Source organism: Rhyacophila brunnea, unplaced genomic scaffold, assembly GCF_057557595.1.
Source record: "Rhyacophila brunnea isolate RB1 unplaced genomic scaffold, BYU_Rbru_1.0 scaffold_2, whole genome shotgun sequence".
NCBI lineage: Eukaryota > Metazoa > Arthropoda > Insecta > Trichoptera > Rhyacophilidae > Rhyacophila > Rhyacophila brunnea.
Window position 1 is genome coordinate 9695977 of NW_028232859.1, and position 23171 is coordinate 9719147.

Here is a 23171-nt window from a genome sequence, read left to right on the forward strand (position 1 = left end):
TATTTTTAACAACAATCAATATTTATATGTGATTAAATCCCATAGAGATTATTTTTTTTAAATCATTATATTAATTATTTTGATTAAATATGCATTTACGTAATACGTAAGCGCTCCTTGAATAGCTTACCGATTTGTATGGGCCGCCGCAGACGTCTTGAAATTATGATATAATATAATATAAAAAAAACTTTCGATTCACGCGAACATAATCCATACAATATGTGAAGCGAAACAAGATGTCGCTTATTTTTTTTAAACTTTCGAGACATGCCATAAATGGTGCTTATTGAAATAAGGGAAGATCGTAAAATTATTATGACAATTATACGATAGATGTCGTTGGGCATATTGAATATAATATTATTATGTGAGTATAAAATTAAGAAAATATTTTTCTTAAGAAGGTAGGCTTTAAATAATCGCCTAGTATGGAGTCTTCGCTACTGGTATAATTATTCCAGAAGAAAGATGAAAATAATTTATACAAAATATATTTTTTTCTAATGAATCTTTGTTGGTTAGTTCTTTATTTTTTGCGGAAAAATATGGTCACCGTAACTAACTATAGGTAGGTACCACAGAAAAGAAATTTTTTTAAATATTTCTGAGTTCCCTGGTAGGTACCAAAAGTAATTTTATTTTCACCCGATATATTGAGAAAGATGAGTCCATGAAATTGTTAGAAATCGACATCCTACGATCAATAAAAGATTGAGTCATAAAAAAAATAACAGTCATGTTAAATACAATATTGCGAAGGTTACACAAAACTGAAACTCATTGTTACCATTATTATAATTATTATATTTTTATTTTTTTAAATACCGAGAAAACAGACAAGAGGGTCTATGTTGATGATGACAAATTTAAAATAAACATTATAAGGACATCATTATCTAATTTTACGACCATCACGAAAACGAACAGTAAATTCAACTCCTCGCAATTTCAGAAAAAAATGGTATTTTGAGGTCGCCGACAAAACAAGTTTATTCGACATGAAATGTTAAAAAGATGGTTCCATGCACCGAATTATGGATGCACACTGCATAGATTTAGGAGTGACGAGAGACCAGGTCCTGTTATGGATGGACGGCATGATATTATACTTACTATGTAATAAATACTCATATGATCTGTATCTTTGATTGGAGGGGGGCTAATGAGGATAGTGCTTGTGTGAATCTTGTAAACATTGTATTTTGAATAATATAGTAAAGTTATAGTAATTACCTACCATGCCTTTCAAGTAAAATTTAATAAATAAGGACATATTTGACTGATCTATCTTCATTTGTTTTCACACAGTATTCTACCACCATACGATGACTGTAATTCCAAAGGGCAGTATCTAGTGTTAAGGATGAAAGCGGGGGTCAGGATGGAGATGTGTACCTAAAAGAGCGGAGGAATATGTAGTCGCTTCTAGATTACCGCTACGACATACGCACTCAAGATTATAGAGCCAAGTTTTATATACCCACCTACTTAGTAAACTTATCAAACGTGATTCATTGAAAAGCGATTATTAAACAAAGGAATTCAATTAGAATATATTAAACAAAGACAATACATATATATTATAATTATATGACGATAGTAAAAAAATAACATAGCATCGGACGCAGACGTATTCCACGAAGCTGACTGCTATTGCAGCTATAATGGATAAATAAAATCCAATTGGAGATTATAATCGGATGCATTTGGAATCAAGTAAGACCTGCGTCGACGCAAAGAAATTAGTGTCATGACGTGTCTCAGCCCTAAATGCGAAACTATTGTTGCAATGTGAAAATAAATATCCAATGCAGTTATTTTCAAATACGAATTCTCAAGCACTGGCTTGAATTGGGTCTCCATGCGACGTAGATCAAAAACTAAAGACTAAATATCCCACCATATATATTACATAGGTATATTCTAGAACATTGGTTCTTAAGCTGGTTCGATCGAACCCCAGGGGTTCGGTGAGTCAGTCTCAGGGGTTCGGCGGAGATCAAGACACACACCCGACTCATATGATTCGTGATGACACGCCACGAAGAACTGAAGCAAGCAATTGCCACGCACTTAGATGAGCTTGCAAAGTCTCTCGACGGATACTTCCCTACAAGAGAGTCATATCCAGCATGGGTGAGATAGCCGTTCACGTTTAGTGTTGAGACAACAGATGTCAATGATGAATACCTCGATGAAATCATTGAAAGAGCCAGGTTCAACAGCAACTCTTCAGAACAACAACGCTCTCAACGTTTTGGTGTCAACAAATAGTAACATACCCTGTTATTGCTAAGAAAGCTCTGGAGATTTTCATACCGTTTGTTACAACATATCTTTGCGAGCAATCCTTTTCGAGGATGCTGGACATAAAAACGAAGAAAAGGAACAGATTTTGTTGCGAAAATGACATGAGAGTGGCACTTGCCAAGGTGAAGCTGCGCAATTCTGAACTGGTCTCTGAAAGACAGCAGCAGAAGTCACACTGATTTGCAGTAAATATTCATTATTATGTTTTTGTTTTTGTGTGAAAATCATGTTTTAATGGTTTTGTTCTTTGAACACAGTGATGTTGATGCACGGTTCATTTTGTGCACCTATGTTTTGAATTTTAAAAAAATCATATTTTATTTTTCCAATTAAGAAGGGTTCGGTGAATGCGCATATGAAACTGGTGGGGGTCAGTACCTCCAACAAGATTAAGAACCACTGTTTTAGAATCAGAATTATCTAGATATTCTCACGGTGACTCTTGTCCATTGGTATATCGCAAGTAACAACAGATCCCTGTGCAGTATTCAATCTATGTAGTCGTAGTCAATGTAGGATGATGTTTGTACTAACTCCTTAGCGCTATGTTATTTTAAATGCCTGATTTACAAATTGCCAATAAATTTAATCCCATAAAGTATTTTAATAAGATAAACTCGTTAAATACTAATTTTGGATAATTATAGCAGCCTGGTTAAACCGTGCTACGACATGACGATGTACAATTATGCAGTATTGCTATTTGTTTAGTTACAGCCACTGAACAAAACAACGAGCCAATAGATCATGTCATAAAAAAGTCGAAAGTGGTGAAATTAGGCCGCATGCTCAGGCATATTTCCAATCTTGTTCATTGATATCGATGGTCGATCAATAATGCCACTTGACTGCGTCACTTGTAGAAAATCAAATTCAATTAAATGACAATATCGAAAATATTAGCATAATCTGCACGAGTCGCGTTAGAAAAATGCCGCGATCCAAGTGTCGATAAAATGTTGCGAACCCCGACCATCGTTATTCAACCGGTGGTACGCAAGAGAACTGAGTTTCGGGTACCTAGTCGATTTGATCGAGCCTCGAGCACAAAATTCATGACTTTTTAAAACAATTTGCGAGAGAATGGCTCTCCAAAAGACGCGTTTTAACATGCCTATTTGAACTGAGCAAAATAAAATCTTACTGCATATCCACTAACTAACTACTATAAACAAACGTAATCTCCAACGACAATGATACAACCATAGATAAAGTAAATACACAAATGGAGTGTTTTTTTTTAAATAGAGAAATCTTGAAATATTTAGCAAAGAAATTTAAACTAATTCGAGTCGCTGAGAATGACGTACACGTCATCGTGGTATTTTTTCAATAACAGTCGATTCATCACACCACTACTGACCATCGCCATGCTAAAACTAGCTTCATTTTCAATCGATCTTGATACAACAGTATTGTTTTCAAGACAAGCAGTAAAGTAAAAGTTTAATTAAAATACTAAATTATAAATTAATTATTATCATGGCATTGGCATTTTCCGAATCATAACGAATAGTGGATTTCCTGTGAGAGTATATACTTACCATGTCACGTGATGCATCTTGGGGAAGAGGCCAATTTTACAAAACGTTCAAAATAATTATCACATATTACGACGAGTAGTAAAATATCGTCGGTACCTATTAAAAAAGTCAGATCTGAAATTTTGTCATTTACGGATTATTACGTAAAAGTTATTTAAACACTTTAAACATTTATACCACAATCACAGTTTTTTTACTTTGTTTGAAAAATTTCGAGATACTCAAGTTAAAAATGACGGATCTACCGAGAGTGTCCGAATAACAATGTCGGTTCTTACCAACCGACATTGTTGGCTGGGCGTGGGTGAGCAAGATGCGTCGGATCTGACAGTTGCTGCTATGTTCACCGGACAGACGGATGTTTTTATAAACGTTTAGAAAAGTTTCTATAACCCGTATTTTTATTCATTATGGCAAGCAATAGGTCACAAAGGATATTTGATGAAACATCTTTGATTGCTCGTACTGAAAAATAGCATTTTGCAGATCCGACTTTTTTAATAGGGACTGACGATATAGTAGACGTCAAATAGGGGTACAAAATAACGTTTTTTTGGGAAGGACGAACAAAAAAGGTTGAATAACGCTGTTGTAAAGAGATGTTGACTAGTAAGGTTTGATTATAATATATTATATTCATAGTATTAATATTAATTATTACTTATATATTATACTACATACCTACACTGTATATTTTTGCAATATTTCATATAATTAGCAATACAAATTAGCATTGCAAGTGAAGTTATTCATGTACGAAATAGTTGAGCGAACACCGAAACAATGTTGTTGTTGTTACCCATCTACCAATCTCGGATCATAAGACATTTGCAGTTAAAACTTAAGTTTTAACTAAAAGCGAGAATAAGGGAAGGATGGGCTAAATTTACTGAATCGCAAAAACCACTGCAACTCGAAACCTACTTCGGGCCATTGAGTAAAAAGTAAAGCATACTATCAGTAGAGCAAATAGCAGCCTATCCTCATGTGCTTTAAGGGAGGTAGTGGTCTACACTCTAAGTCTACGGGGTGAAAAATAGAGAATAACAGTATCGGTAAACTTGACTTGTTAAATGTAAGCATATTATGGTAAATATCGTTGGCAGAAATAAGGCGATCGAATCAGTTTAATCCATAATATGAGTAGATTAAATTGATGGATTGATGAACTGAATCGCTTTGATTTTCGAGATCCAAGATCCACGATCCAGATTGAACGTATACTAACTGCCATATTAAAGATATTTGTGTAAATATAATTCCCCATTTTTTAGATAACTGAGCATATTGATCATACTATAAAATACTCGTAGGCCAATTCGATCTAAAATTTAGAATACATCTTTATTTCAGTACTTGACTACGGCTACGTTGTACATCCGTAGATATTAGAGTATTTTGAAATCATTTTATTTTAAACCCGTGCATCATACATATAAATAATTTAATTTCAATGTAATATGGCTATGATATTTAATGTACATCCTATTAGGTAAAACTTTTTAGTGGAGTTTGTAATTGACTTGAATTCAAAGAACTATAGGTACCTGCGTCATGTTAACCACGATGGTCTTGTATATAAACTCTATTCTTTAAGATTGAATTTCTTCTCTTCTTTTTGTGCCATATCTGTTATCGGATGTCGGCGATGAATTCATCTATTATTCTGTCACTGATCTAAATGAGGATGGAATGCTGAGATAAAACAAGTCTTTAAGATTCTTGAACAAGTACGCTTTTCTTCTTCTAGTGCCTCGCTTACCGGATATATTCTCTTGAATGATAATATGCTGAGGTAACTATCTTTCGGGATGCTGCATTAAATCCCCAAAGAATGCCAACATTTTGGTTTTTATTTATCTTGATGATTTCTTTGATATTTTTCATGCTCAACATACGTAACTGTCTTTCCTGTTGATACGAAGCATACAATATTCTGTCAGTGACAAAGACTCCATACCAGCCGATCATGTAAAGCCTACGATTTCCAAGCGTTGTGACCACGCCTCCGCTCCATATAATAGGACTGTAACGACATAAGCATTTAACCAAACTCATTCTGAGTCCCAGGTATATATGTCGTGGCTACATTGTATTTTCATCATAAAAGGCAGGCCTGATCTTCTCGATTCAATAAATGGTAAAAATAATAAAAGAAAGGTGATTTTTATACCAGAAAATGTAATTTTAAAATGGCCCGTCCGCATTCCAGTCGCCGACTTTAAAATGCAAAATTGCAATCCGAGAGAAGCAGAGATGCTTCATTAATCATCATACCAACTTCAAGTTATTATCCATTTAATAAGTATCTTTGTATGCAGAACTATGATGCTAATGTCTCGTCGGCTGTCCCAATTCCATGGCGACATTCCCGCGGAAGACTTGACGTGCGAGATGATGATGATGATGAGGCCCGAGAGGTCACCGAGATATCCACATCACATGACTGATTTATGCGCAAGTGAAACAAATTGCCAGAATACAATTTGACGACGCTTGCGCAATTGCGGGAGCATCATTATTCCATCGCCGGCATTGCTGTGTATTCAAAGATGGGAGCTGATGATGAGCAGGGATGCCACGAAATAGAATATCACGGGATGCATTCAGCACTGAGCAGTTTTTGCCTCCAATGTTAAGTAGTTGAGAACAAGTTCCTTCTAACTTTCCAATTGTGTGTGTCATTATAAACTCATCTGACCAGAAAAGATATTTTGTTCATAGATAAATGTACTCGTCTAATTATTATGCCGTAAAGGGTGCCTACTTAAACGGGTACCTAATTATTTTAATGTAAATTACACAATTCTTACCCAATTTTGGTGCTTTATCCCATGAAGTACCCAGGCCAACCGATTACAACAATATATATTTCACAAAATAAATCTGTTTTTCTGCAACGATTTTATCTTTAGTTTATCAAAGAACAATTCAAAAATATATTTTCCACAAAATTTCTATTTCCAATTTTTTGCAAGTATGCGAACGTACACGTTAGCCCAGTCTCACATTAAAAATAGTCTAGACCGGAATATAGTCAAAATTCAAAACTGGGCGCAATGTTGCAACTTTCTTCAATGCGTATAGGCGAGGCCATGCCGGGGCAGTGACGCCACGCCCCTCGCTAGCCGAAACGAATGAAAAAGCAGGTCATTCACATGTATCAATGCGAGATTTTAGATTTATATCTGCACCCCATGGCGAGTGAAATTTGTTGCTTGTGACACCAGCTGTTTTTTTTTAACCAAAATGTCGCTAGGGTGTATGTTTTATAGATGGAGTCGCATCATCAAGAAAGTGACTGAATTAAGACTGACTGAAGCAACACGATCAGCGCAGGATCGCTCCAGATGGAATGAGACTGTTGGCAACGCATATAATTTCAATTCTATTTCCTTCGGTCGATAGTATTAATAGCAAATAATTTCATTGATTAACATCATCAGTAATGAGGTAAAGGAATATGAAGAATAAGACTCGGTCGTATGTTCAGGGTCTGGACCCAACACAGAAAGCAAAATCTCAGTGCAAATATCAACAATCAATCCATTTTTTAAAACTTGTCCACTATCAGTAAAACGAATCTCCCACACAAACTTACAATATCATGTGGTGAGTTAAATAATTATTTTCCATATACTAAATTCAAAGTAAGCGATTTTTATCGTTATTTTCGTGATAGGAGAAAATAAATCGAATGCTGAAATAACTGAACTACTTAGTTAACTATATGACATAAATTTAGAACGTAAAAGGGGCCACTGAGTTTTGGCACCAGACATTGTGTCTGGATTGTATACTTAAGATTAACATTGGATATTAGGGAAGCAAACCCAGAAGATTACAATGAAATCGACTGTCATACCTAGATCGCAGCAATGTGCATCTTCTAACAAATAATAAAATAAACCACGCGACCTCTGCCACGTATCGCCCAATTACTGTCAATCTTATCTTCCATTCCTGGCCCGCCCCGGAATAAAATGAAATTGACTCCAGTTTGCTTGTTCTGCGTCTATGGAATTACTTTTAATATTATAGTATTATACTAACATATTACGTTGTCCGCTGTTTGAATTTTGGTAGTGAGCTTAACACAGTAATAATTACAAGATAAAAATAACTTTTTATATACAACGCTTTTAAATTTTCTGTTGAATCATATAAACTTGACTTGACTAGCTTAAACGATCAAAAAAAATGTACTTGATAGAAATAATACTGAAATGTCATATTGATTTCCATAGTAACGCACGTATGTATTAACATTAATAATTAAGTTGCTAGGACCCACTTAGCAACCAATAATAGTTTTACTTTTTACGGATTTCTTCCGAAATAACTTTTCATACAAAACAGAATTAACTGAAAATGAAATCAATTCTACTTAAAGATGGCTAAAAGTATTAAAAGAATGCATTGGCATCGTGTTCTGATATATTCTAAAAGTTTCAAATGCCTAGCTAGTCGGGAAGTTAGTTAAAAATCGATTGCAAGATTTGTACTGGACAAACAATCACCGGACAAACAAGAATACGAGCTAAGAAAAACGTTTTAAAATAATACAGAATGATAATGCCATTTTTTAGAGTGTAGCCGTCTTCACTCTGTGCACAACTTGTCACCGTTCTTTGCGACAGCCCTGATTCATAATTCATAATTGACCGAATATGCCAAATCACGCGTTGGGCCAACAAACGCCTGACTAAAAAGAATATTAATTCTCTCTCACGTTAGTAATTCTGATACAATGGCTAAATAATTTAATTGAGTAGATCTATTACACTGCTCGACTGAATTTAATAATAAAAATCTCGTGTTAATCAAATTAGTGGGAAGAATTTACTATAACCATACCAGGGGTAGTCAACCTAGTCCCTACCGCCCACTAGTGGGCGTTCCGGCTTTCATGGTGAGCGGTAGAGAGTAGTATGTTTTGAAATCTAAGGTATGACTGGATGAAAAATCCTTTTACCGCACATATTGAAGAAGCTTATTAATAAAGCGACTTGCCAAGAAGAACTGTTAGAAATTAGATATGATGAAGAAATTAAACATAAAATCGATAGTGGTGGATATGAAAACCTATGGTAAAATTTAAAAAAAAATGCCTGTCTTATATCCAAATATATGGAAAACGATATTCAGTTTATTGACAGATACTTTATAAATGTTATAAAGTAAAGTTAACTTCCCTACTTTATATATCACTATTACTGTGGAACCGGTGGGCGGTTAGAAAATTTTAATACTAACAGAGATACAAAAATGGGCGGTAGGTATAAAAAGGTTGACTACCCCGGAACTATACAGTGATTAAAAGATTTGCGGCCTCAAAAATATACATAAATACCAGCTGATCAAATTTGGTTATTGTTATCGATAAATTATTGAACATAGGTCCTAGATATTCCGCTACCGATCCAACCAAAGCCGACTATTATAGTCAGGCAGGGGCGAGTTACGATGGTACCTATCTTCGAATGAAATGCAGTAACCCGTTCGCAGTTAATAAAATCTTCGATTGAACATTTCGTTCAAATTAATTAATGTATTAACATTTCACAACATTCATCATTTTCTACAAACAGTTTACCATATTGCAAGTTTAACAACTAGCACTACGACCGAAATTTGCAGCTTCGTAGGTACGATTTTTTTGACAAGTAAATATAAATACACAGGGAATCGAACCGGAACTGAACCGAAAACCGTAAAAACCGTTATTTTTGTCGGAACGAAAACCGGAGCCGAACCGAAAAAAAAATCCGGTTTTTTCGGTTCGGTACATGTAGGTATGTTTAAACACGCGCGTTAACATGATTTTATACCCCGTTTACACGTGCATGGATTTACTGCTAACAGTGCGTATAATCGCGGCCATAACAGGAAAATGCACGTGTAAATATGTATTATCCTGCAAGTTGCAAGATTGCATGCATGAATCAAACAAGTTGGAAGCTTCTGAATTTTCACGTGACAGTTGGGATTTGTTCGATATCTGCGTCTGCGTAGTAGAACGATAGTAGCGAACCTGCCGGGAAAAAAACGAACAACACACACTCATTTTTTTTGAGGTTAACCGATTTTCACAAATATAGTACCATAAAATGACAAAATCGCGTCTCGCTTACTCTTAAAGAATGAGATTGGTGAGACAGTCAGCACTTTTATGTGTAAACAGTTATTATTGCGATAGTTTAAAATACACACTATCGGTGCAAGTAAATCTATGCACGTGTACAAGCGCTATTATTCCCCACTTCAGTTGTCGTTTGTCAATGTATGGCTTCCGCCGTGCGGTGCAGCATAATCATTGGTTTCGGAGCATGGCACCGGACAATCATAAAGTACCATAACAATATGTTCTAAATTATGGTATCAATATATTTTTAATAAAAATAAAAACATTTAAAAATTAATTAAGTACTCGGAACTGAACCAAAAACCGTCATTTTTTTCGGAAGAATACCGGAGCTGACCTATATATTTTTTTTTACTTGAAACGGAACGAAAATAATTACAAGATAAAAAGAACTTTTTATATACAACGTTTTTAAATTTTCTGTTGAATCATATAAACTTGACTTGACTAGCTCAAAAGATCAAAAAAATTTGTACTTGATAGAAATAATACTGAAATGTCATTTTGACATGTCATATTGATTTCCATAGTAACGCACGTATATATTAATAATTCAGTTCCTAGGACCCCAGACCAGCAACCAATAATGGTGTCGAAATAACTTTTCATACAAAACAGAATTAACTGAAAATAAATTCAATTCTACTTAAAGATGGCTAAAAGTGAGTATTAAAAAAATGCATTGGCATCGTGTTCTGATGTATTCCAAAAGTTTGGTGGAAGTGGAAGTTAGTTAAAAATCGATTGCAAGATTTGTACCGGAAAAAATAACGGTCCGAAGCCCTGTGAAAATATACGAATGAAAATATTAACATGACGCTGGAGTGTGTTTCCGCGGTAGGTACGTGAATTTATTCAATTAACCACTGATAGAGCAATCATTAAATTGTTGAAAGCTATCAAGTACAACTAATATAATATTTATAATATTGTCCTGTTTTTATACTTTTACTATTATATAAAAAAAATATTTCAATAGTTACTTACCGATCAAACAAAATTGAAAAAAAAATGATAACAATTGGTGCAAAGATTTCAGAACGCGACGTAACGTTACCTCACTAATTAAGATTTTTAGTCATTATATTATTATACTTGGATACAGGACGTGTGTGTGGAATTTGGAAGTTATATCGATTTAACGTAACTCAGCATTCTATGCATATCGGCGTTATATTTTTCTAGTTACTACAAGAACATAATTTGATCAATGCACTTTTAAAATCGTGCAAGAAACACAATAAGACGTACTTCATTCACCTTGAAGAATAAAGAAACAAAAAAAAATACATCACAGGACACAGTACAATGTATTATAACAGGAATTTATGATATTTATATTGGTTATTTCATTATACGTAATTCAACATTAATTTATTGTTTGTAATGAATAAATCAACAGGTTAAGTACCTATTAATATTATTGCATTTAAGAAGGTATGCATTTAGTTTACATAATATTAATTACCTACAATGCGCCTGGGCTACATGTCATCCCACTACTAAAACATGATTAAAACGAAAGGTACTATTTTAACCCAAGGCCATCAAGTTTTACACCTACTTACATAGCATACCGCAAAGGAGAATTATCGATACTCATATAACTGCTTTTAAAAGTGCATCCGTGGCTAATGAAAATAGCCAATGGATGACATAACAACGCAGTCAAGTCAATGCAATCATAGTTTTAATATTATATAATTATCTTGGACCAGTGACGGGCTTTACAATCTACACGGTGCAGGAAGGTTGCATCTCTGTAATATTTATGTAAAATTTGATTATTTATTTTTAATTAAAATCGAGTCTCAATGAGGAAAAAATGTTGCATGTCATTTGTTCAAATACACGCAGACGGCAGAAGCGCTTCGAGACCACAATAAGCCGGGTACTCATTAGCGAGCCGTAACTGTAACCGTTGCAGATACTGTAACCAATTCTAGGTGCGAAATAATTATTTTTATTATGCTTGCAAATTTATTATTTGGCGTCCATACTAGTTACTGTATCTGCAACGGTTACAGTTACGCTCGCCAATGAGTACCCGGCTTTACATGTACAATATCTGATAATAATAGATAAGTAGGTTAAATAATATCTACTTATTTACCTACATTAAAATTATTCAGAATTATTCATGCATGTACCTACTTATAAGATATTTGGATCAGTTTTTAACAATCTTACGTTGAAACTATATAAATTTATAGGTACGATATTATTGTATTTCTAACTTACCGATTTGATTGTCATTCTCTTGAATTTCAGTAGTCTTTTATTACGTTGAAAAGGTGTTACAAATATTACATATTTATTGTGTTATAATATTATGTAAATAAAAATTAATGATTTTTTTTTAGAAACCATTGGTACAGTATTCTGTCATTATGTGTTGAAAATGACACAAATGCCTATGTACAAACAAAGAACATCTCAAAAATTCGGAGAAGATGAATAAATCTAAAAAATGATCCCAATGACCACCAAAGAATTTTGGTGGTGATTATTTTAAACGAGGTACGCTACATGATAATCGCTTACTCTGCAAGTATACAAGTGGTCGCGATCTTGTCGATCTTACTGCACGATTTTAACAAAGAATAAGGGTATCTGGGCATTTTCGCCAAAGTTTGTACATTGCGTTTTTGGCATGTCCCATGACTTTGATTGATTTTTTCATAGTTATTATATTATAAAATGTTGGAAAGTTATGTACTTTTAACATGCAAATTTATTAATTTACTCTATTCAATCAGTTAAATACAACTATCTGACCTGTATATATTTTTAATTGATTATTTAGATCGAAAGGTAGTGCGTTTTTACCATGTCCCACCCATAAATTCAAATAAACAAAGTCTGATTTCGTCATTAATTTTGAGTGTGTAAAATTAAATTCGTAGTGTTTTCAACAGCTTACATTATATATTTTTGGAAAATATATAGTTTTTTCGTAAATTTGTACCAATATTGAAAAAAAATCACGTTTAAAGTGTGTCCCAGGATATTTGAAAAAGTGGAACTCCACATTCCGTTACCACGATTTTAGCATGAAGGCGAAAAATTTTCACTATAAATATGTTTTTTTTTAATGTAGCAACATTTTTGTATAACACTGATCGCCATGTACACTTTAAATTGTTGGTGTGTGTCGGTATAGCTATCGGAACAGGTTGCTTTCTGGGTTGGTCATTTAAGAAGTTCCACTACTGTTACCACAATTTATAAGGTAAGAAAACACATATTTCTATTTCACATACTACACATATGGAGCTTATCTTTCATACTACAGATATAATAAAACATATCGCAGGTTTAACAATAAAACTAAGCTAAATTTTGGCTTCAAACACTTCTGAAACAGAATCCGTTACTTCCACTCCGAAACTATATTGGTGGTAACGTATATGTGGAATGTAAAAGTAACGAAATGGCATGCATAAAGTTGGGTTTACAGTGTGTGTTTAGTTCTTCATAGATTATAAAAAAAATTATTTTGTCTGTTCGTATGAAAAACAAAAATATTTTCATTAAAAAATATAAAAAATAACCTGACTATAATATAATAATATAATAAAGATTAAAAAAGTATGTGATATGTCTGAATACGCAAAAATAGCGCACATAAAAGTATGGAGATAAAAAAAAACAACAGAAGGAAAAGAAAAAACACCAGACTGAAATAATTGCGAGACAGGCACTGGCTCTGTCATACTCTTTCTGTTATACGCCACCAAAATTTTAAAACTTCTCCATACATTTTAGGCATAGAAATTTATAAAAATGTATGAAAAAGTATTTTTTTGTCACGTTTAACAGAAATGTGTACTCGATTAGATTTAATACCTAGAACTGTAGGTATTCACGAAATGTCAGAAAAGTACGTCTTGATTACAATCAACCTGTATAGCTACATTTTATGTTGATGAATACAATTAAATTTCAAGAAAACATAAAGTCGAACTTGGTTATTACGAGGAAGATGGGACCGACTGAATTTGCTTGTTATAAGCGTTACTCGTTATATCAGAGAATAGGTATTTTTAAATGAGCATGTCACATTACACAAAAAGCCGAAAATAAAAAATTTGGAAACCATCGTAAAAATCCCCGAAACGAGCATGGCATTCATAAACTACAAAAGAAGTTGTTTATTGTAATTAACGCTGGTAGGTACCTACGGACTTCACAAACCTTGGATTTTTCAACCATATGCGTGGATACTTTTTTATTATTGTCGGTGAAACACCAATAAGGTAGGTACTTAGACACTTTACTAGTGTCATAAACGTAATCCGACCCCGGCGGCATCCTGTCCAATCGGATTTTATTGCTTAGGGTCGAAATGTTTTAAAACGGTCGACACATTAACAGTATTTTAGCTCGGTATATCCGATAAGTTGCTCGTTATAACAGTGAAAGAATTAAATGTATGGCGAAAATCATAAACCAATTGTCAACAAATGTTTCGTTATTACATCCGAGATCTCGCTATGTCAGAGATCGTAATAACCGAGTTTGACTATAATTATTTTCGTAAAAGTTATATACTCCGTGCCGCGCTAGGAACTCGCGTCTGAATCCCTTGCTGATTTTTTTTTTCATATATTGTTAATTTGCTTAAAAATATTTTTTATCTGAGTTACAAATAATATAAATGCCAAATAAAGTTATGGTAATGTATAGTGTGTCAAAATTATTACCTACCTTATTTTACAAGTATTGTGAAATTTATTATAAAATATGTCTATTTTAGTGATTAAGTTTGATTTGTTTTGTTATTTTGACGCACGTTGAATATTTATCTGTCTATCAAAAAATTCAAATAAATTTCATAAAACAAAAATTTGTTTTTATGGTAACATGTAACTTAAGCTTTACAAATTACACTCCGTTACCATTTCGTTCCATTCCGAAAATGTCCCCAAAAAAGTTGAACGTTAACTATTTTTCATTTGATTATTAAATAACGAAACTTATTTATTTTTCCAATAAAATTTAGTAAAAGTGATTATTGTCTTTAAAAAAATAGCAGAACGAACATTGATTGGTTTTTTCAAATACTAAAGGAAAAATGCTCTGCCATTATAGACATAGGGTAACGGAGGGGAACGAAATGTGCCCAAGAATTAAAATTCAATAATATTTTTTGACTATTTGTAGTTTTATTTTGAAGTGTATGGTTTTTTTAATCTAATAGAGCTCTTTTAAGTGATAAAAAGTGTTTCATTCATGTTTTAAAAGCTAAGTTTCGTAGTCACGGAACGGAAACTTATTATGCCCAATTTCATAATAAAAATGATATAAATATTGTATTAATCAATATTTTGCTGAAAAATTGCTATCACCAATTCAGCAATAGAACAAGGAATCTGCTAGCTATATAAAAATGGTTAATTTGAGTGAAAAAATAATATTACCCAAATTTCAAACATGTACAAACTTTGGCGAAAATGCCCATCTATAGGTTTTCATTTAATACATCTATGGTTTTAATGATATGAATGGGTCCCGCACGGCTATTCTAAATAGATAACACGGAAAAACGTTTCTGTCATTTTTATTGCTCCAAAATAACACAGATATCACTCGAGCAATTCCATAAAGAAGGCGGTTTTCTACAATTGTTATCACAATTAACACGTCTTACTTGGGTAAAAAAAGTGTTATCAGTGTTAGTTCGCGGTTAACGCGGTCGGTCATATGCGGCCATGTTAAAAAATATCACGTTTGACAGTTAACTAACTTCCTGGGATAATTAAGTGACTGAATATGATATTATCAATAGTATCATAATATTATAATAACATAATATTATCATATTTATCACTTTTTTATTGGTTTTGGGTTAAGTGATATGTTAGATGTGAGAATAGCCCCGCTGATTAACTTTTACGATGAGGAAGAAAGAGGCAATCAGTTACTACACTGTAGTATTATTATGATTAATTTACATTAATCAATCAATCAATAATTATTACATAATAAAGACAGTGCAAAACTATGTCAATTTGACCCATGAACAATGTAATCAATATGGTAAGCAATCTAATATGGAGGCGAACCCATTCAAATCAGAGAATTACCAACCTGTCTCTTGAAGGCGTCCGGCATCGTGAAGGTGGACGTAATCCAGCAGAAGGTGTTGACGACATGCGTGGGCAGGCCGCTGACGATGCACTGGATCGGCCTGCCCACGTACTGCGTCGCCGTGATAATGATCGAGCACGTCAGCAGAAGAACCGTCGTGAAGATGTTGTGCAACCGAAACACAGCGTTGTCCGTACGGATGTCCTGCCACTTGAAGTACACCTGGAGACCTCCCAGCAACTTATACATCTTGAAGCCGTTGCTTTGCTCTCAATTACAAACTTTCTTCCCTCTTTCGTATTATTAATATAGTGAAATTTTATTAATTAGTTTAGACTTCAGTCTCAAAAATTCTTTGTTGCGTTTGAGTTTTGCCATGAACTCATCGATATGCGCAAATATTTGAGCTTACTATTTAATCTTCAACTTATTCAGTCTATGACGATTCTTCAATTATTTATATTGTCGTTAACGTGTAACGTTTTTCTTTCTGAAGTCTTAAAAATGGTGTATAACTGTATATTATCAAAAAAGTTAAAAATAAATCAGACTTATTATTTTCTTGTGATAATAAATTATCATTAATACAGTATTGCAGTATATTTTGAGTTGTTTTTTATGGAATGAATCGTTATCTATTACTAACAATGCTTTGTGCTATAATTACTTCAAGTATTTAATTTTCTTTAGCTATAATCATATAACAATTACAGCTAATGTAACGTTTACATAAAGTGGACGGAACTGTTGGTCATATTAACTAATAAAGAACACTGCGGATCCACGAACGTAGTAGATATAACATAAAATCGAATAATCGACCTATATTTTTTCTCGAAATTCTTTTTCACAATTGAGTCGATAAAAAAAACACAATAGAAAATGTTTTCACCTTTACAGCGTCGATTCACCACGCTTTATTGAAACTGGTGCCGCAGTTTCTAAAATACTTGTGTATAAAAACGTCCTACAGCAAATCGGTGACCACGATCACGCTCAGTCAAACAATTCTCGAGGTCCAACAGACTGCAATCGAAATTTCGCTGCATCGGTTCGGTCAAGTTTCGTTTTCTCTTCTTCGTCCCGCCGTCACGGGTCGATTTTCAGAAGCCTCTCAACTTTATAAATACTACGTCGCGGAAGATTTCTCTTGTGCATTTGATATTGAGGTGACTGTGGCGAGGCCGCACGATAATGACATGTTCAATTTTTTTCACTCCTGCGTCACTGGCGCGTGAAATTCTCGGCGCGTCCCCCGTATCTGAAACAATAGACGAAAATAATTGAACGCTTTGTTGAATAATAGGAGAAGATTACATTAATTTAATAATGTTAAAAAATAAAGTAAGTGGTTAGCATAACGAAGCAAAACTTTCATTTTAAGTCTGTAGGTAACATTACCTACTTACAAAAACATGTTAATACCTAATATTTTCATTCGTATTATCGATCTATAGCAAAAGCATGTCCAACTTTAACCACTGGAATCTACTATCCAGAATTAAAACCGACAGTGACCTCCCATATTCTCCCACTATCATTCGTCAACTAGATGTTTTAGTCAGAAATGGAAAATTTTACAAACCGGAGCGCTCAGTAATTTTACGAAAATATTAACACGTTCACCTAATTTTATGTGTACTATATAAAAAAAATATGTGTGTTGGATTTTTTGTATAGCTCAGATGGTCAAATATTTTTTCCACGAGACGGAGCGATAATTCGGAACGGCGCTCCTGTGCGCTCAGTTTTATTCTGGGAACTCACTGCACTCATCAAAAATCAAGCCATGCCCAGAGAGAGATAAATAATCGCCAACAATGGCGTCCTAGGGTGGAAAGAAACACCTACTTATAATTCTCTCAAGGATGAAATGTTATGTTATGAAAAGTTTTTCATTAACTAATGAATTTGAAGAGTGACACATGTAGATTAATTCTAAATGCCCATTACGCTGTCTCGTGGTTGCGTTTTTATGTATTTATGATCGTCCATTCCTCGCGCGGGATATCGCGCCGACCGGCTTCCACATTGCTTACAGCAAAGGGTTGACATGCGAATGGGGGGGTCACATGCTGCGTTCGGCAGTTCATGTTTACCATATTTTACGAGCCAGACGACCGGTGATTAAGGATAATAAACATTGTTATCCTTAGCTACCCTACCAGGGAATGGGACGATTTGGCACCGCGAACTGGCCTCCGCCGATTGGCCTCCGGTAATTGGCCGCCGGTACAATCGGACGCCGGCCCAATTGGACGCCGACCCAATTCGACGCCGACCCAATTGGCCTCCGGGAGGATTGGACGCCGCACAGTTGAATTAAATGCGCAAAGGAATAGACGTACGTTACGATTTGTTGGAGTAAATAAGCAAGTCAGTTTAATATGCTTCTATCTTCTCAGTAGTTGTACCTTATAAATTTCGCGCTTGACACATTTTTAATATAGATTAAGAATAATTATTATGCCTTATGATGTTTATTAAAAGAAAATAATTCTTGCCTCGCTAAAACTTAAAGATGTGCATAATCAATTAATTTATTGTCTATTCATGGGTACTTATTTATATTTACAACAAATATTAAAAATAATGTTAGATGTTAGAATGAAAATTACATTATATTTCAGCGTTTTATCGACTTAATATTATAATAAAGCTTAAACATGTATATTATTATGCATACATGCGTATTTTAAGATAGTATGAAATTACAAACAAAATATTAAGTAAGTTATCTGCTAAGTATAAATGTTTCAGTAGTTTGATTGATAAACAATTTAGGTACTGGGTGCCCGACGAAATCCCGAAGGCCAAAATCCCGAATGGCCGAAATCCCGAAAAATAAAAAAATGCAAACATCAATAATTGCGCAATTTTTGCAAAAGAGACAAAAACCCATTTTTTGTGGAAATATAAAAAAATGTAAAATACAAACATCAATAATTGCGCAATCGTGAGCGCAATTTTTGTAAGAGAGACAAATCCCATTTTTGCGGAAAATGGGTTTTTCCGATTGCGCAATTTTTTTCAGGAGAGACCATTTTGTAGAACGAATGAATTTTGTGTCTCTTGCAAAAATTGCGCAATTCACGATTGCGCAATTATTAATGTTTGTATTTTACATTTTTTTTATATTTCCACAAAAAATTGCGCAATTATTGATGTTTGTATTTTTTTTATTTTTCGGGATTTCGGCCTTCGGGATTTCGTCCGGCACCCAGTACCTAAGTAGTTTTTTAATCAAACTACTGAAACATTTATACTTAGCAGATAACTTACTTAATATTTTGTTTGTAATTTCATACTATCTTAAAATACGCATTTATGCATAATAATATACATGTTCAAGCTTTATTATAATATTAAGTCGATAAAACGCTGAAATATAATGTAATTTTCATTCTAACATCTAACATTATTTTTAATATTTGTTGTAAATATAAATAAGTACCCATGAATAGACAATAAATTAATTGATTATGCACATCTTTAAGTTTTAGCGAGGCAAGAATTATTTTCTTTTAATAAACATCATAAGGCTTAATAATTATTCTCAAACTATATTAAAAATGTGTCAAGCGCGAAATGTATAAGGTACAACTACTGAGAAGATAGAAGCATATTAAACGGCGTGTATTTTTGAAGGAAGTATTAATAGACAGTTTTGAAAAGTTTTTAAATCCCAAGTGTCAGAATTTTTAATCATTGGTAAGTATTTATTTTGAAGTGTCAGAATAAGGACGCCAGTTTTAGTGTGGAGGGTAAAATAATGTTTGAGGAAGTAATAATATTAAAAAATCGGTTGTAAAACTAAATAATCATTATTTAAATTACGCGTGTCAGTACATAAAACATATATCCATTATTATTATGATAATTTGACAAGTAAACAATTGTATATGGGACGCATAGCAATTTAGGGTTACCATCTCGCACGTAAGGGATATTTGTCTATGCTCGCACGCCAAATTCATGAATATTCGGTACAAATGACCATTATTGTGATTATTAAAAGAAGACCAACTAAAAAGTAATGGAAGGTGCACCAAAAGAGCGATAATTATATGAGCACATCACACAGATGACAGAAGATAACCTCAATTCCGATAACTTTAAACCCAAATTATAATAATTTAGTGATATTTGACGGTTTATAAATATTATGGAAATTAAAAATATACCTATTAAACTATTATTATCTAATTGAAATAACCTGTTTCATAAATTAATTCTATTGAAACGATTATGAATAATGTGTCTTCAATTGAAATTACGTGCAAAATAACTAATTAGCTTAAAGTTAAGTGATAGTTAATGGACTATTTCAACCTATATCTAATATACTTACTTACATATTTTTAAAGAAAATAATAATGAAAAATAATACCTCATTTTAAGGTTAAATTTGATTAAAAATGTTATATTGTGAAATATTATTCATTCAACCAAATTTTTCATACATTTTGAATGAGATTAAAATACCTAATATGATTGATCGAACTAATAAATCGATAATCGAATGAGTTTATGTGATATTAGTATTAATTCAAATAAAATAGCTACCTACTTTCTGGTTTTCATGTCGATTATAAAACAATTTATATTAGTATAAATCTTTTAGATAACGAACCTTTTAATGTCGAGACAATTGAAACATATCTATTACTTATCCCATATAATATCAAAATTACGGATATCGATAAATTATACTAAATAATTTTATTTACAAAATAAAAGGAATGTTATTGATCGACAATGGCTAGGCATTTTTTGCTGTGGGGAAAATATTGATATATTTTTATAAAATTTACAATAACCTGGTCACACCGTTCACCGTTGACATGACAAGCCAAGCGACCCTTCAAGTTGCCATGTATTTTTTTTTGTAAACAACTGAAGTCTGCCTTATTCTTTATTTTTTATGTCAAAAATAAACCTATAATAGACACATCTGGTGTACCTACCTATCTGTTTTCTTATTTTTTTAAATGTTAAAAATATATTATAATACACACTAGTCATACAACATAATTCTATAATGGAGCATGTATTTTCAATGGTCATTAGCCCAGTGTAGATACCTACTGAAAACAGTTTCTAATTCTTTCTAATTGATTACAAACTAATTCTGTTGTACCCAGAGCATAGAACCAACAGTTACAGCTGATGGCTAGAACGAATTTCTTAAGAAACCTGCTCAGAAGATCCACATTGAATTGTGGAGCCATTTTTTTAGATACATTCATTATAATAGAAAGAAAAGATACTTTTCTAGATTTCTAGTGCTGAGGAAGTCAACTGTCATCTGTCAAGGTACAGCATAACCATAGACGATTATGGTATTAGTCTATGATACAACTAACTCGAATATTAGTCTATGTTATAACCCTGGTTGGAATGACAGAGAAGAATACTATCTTAGAAAATTTAAAAAAGCGGCCAATTAAATTATTTCTGCCCAAATTTTAATCTATTCTGACACACAAATATTTATACTTGACATTAAACATTTTAATAATTCCCTGTGCTTGTTTAAATACTTTCCCATATATTATTTGAATACTTACCATTGAGCATTTTTTACTTCCTGCTGATTTTAAATTATTCCCTAAGATTAATAAAATACTTTTATTAAGATACTTCCTATTTTTGAATATTTATACTTACCGAATAATTAGAAGCCATATTAAACTGACTTGCTTATTTACTCCAACAAATCGTAACGTACGTCTATTCCTTTGCGCATTTAATTCAACTGTGCGGCCTCCAATCCTCCCGGAGGCCAATTGGGTCGGCGTCGAATTGGGTCGGCGTCCAATTGGGCCGGCGTCCGATTGTACCGGCGGCCAATTACCGGAGGCCAATCGGCGGAGGCCAGTTCGCGGTGCCAAATCGTCCTAGACACACCCTACCAGTCTATTATTAATCAATGTACATACAAATATAGATATAAGTACCTATATAAATAGGTACCTATATGGTATGTGTATATTTTTTTAACACTACAACAGGTTATGAGGCCCAATGATAGTAGTGTATTATTAATAGAAGTGGAACAATCACAAACACCCAGGCTTTTAGAAAATCACAAATATTTTGTGACCTCGCCGAGAATTGAACCCGGAGCCCCCGTAGTAAAGGCCAACGTCTTACACACTAGCCTACGAGGACCTTTATACTGTCTAGGTATGGAGTGCGGGGTAAAGCGGAAATAATAAGGTGAGGTGAGATAAAGGGTGATCACTGATCACTGTGCGTCGACAACAGCTGGTCGTTGGCCCACCGACCGCCCGTCAATAGACCATTGCGTCGACTTGCACTGGCCAGAATTACATAATAATATGCAACGTGCCTACATTCGATCGTGTACCTAATAGGTAGATATACTACGGAATTTCTAATTCCCATATAAAATACTTCATATGTACCTACTTCGGATTAGCGGCCAGCAATTGATTATGGTCGAAAGCACGGAATAAAAGATTGGAAGAAGTACAGATGGAAATCAAATTATGGAATAGAAGCAATAATGTATTGTTTAGGAAAATATTTTTTTTAAAGACTGGGTACATACAAATTTTATTAGCGGTCATATTTAATATTATGACCGCTAATGCGGAAGCCGAAATATACAACACCGCGCAGTTAACGTGCAGTAATTGATTATTCGGATGTAGAGCTCATAAAGTCATAATCTTCATGATCATCATCATGTCAATCAGCATTATCTTCCGGCCAGGCCTGGCCGAATAATGATTGTTTTAATTATCATTATTGTTAGAACGGACTAGAATAATTGCTGAACCTTGCTGAACCATACAAATTTTAAATGCTGTTCACACGAGAAGACCTAGGCAGGCAGTAGGCTTAAGGCTATACTTCAGTTGAGGCACGGTCTAAAAATATCGTGGCTTGTGCAAATGACACGTGCCGAACGAAATATAATTTGTCATAAAAATCCATCATGCGTCCATTTAATGTTATGTTTATTGTTATATTACTAATAATAATAGTATATTCATTGTCATGTTTTCTTTTTTAAGTACATACGTAAAGTTTTGTAGTCATCTTTA

General features: G+C 33.6%; 1 protein-coding gene across 1 annotated transcript in view; it reads right to left on the reverse strand.

Annotated features, from left to right (window-relative positions):
- Positions 1–23171, reverse strand: part of ogre (optic ganglion reduced) — an 80364-nt gene that overhangs the window by 33185 nt on the left and 24008 nt on the right. Inside the window, exon 2 of the mRNA XM_085946661.1 lies at positions 16096–17356. Coding sequence (XP_085802787.1) covers positions 16096–16344 — 249 coding nt within the window. The 5' untranslated portion in view covers positions 16345–17356. The remainder of the gene's footprint in view (positions 1–16095; positions 17357–23171) is intronic.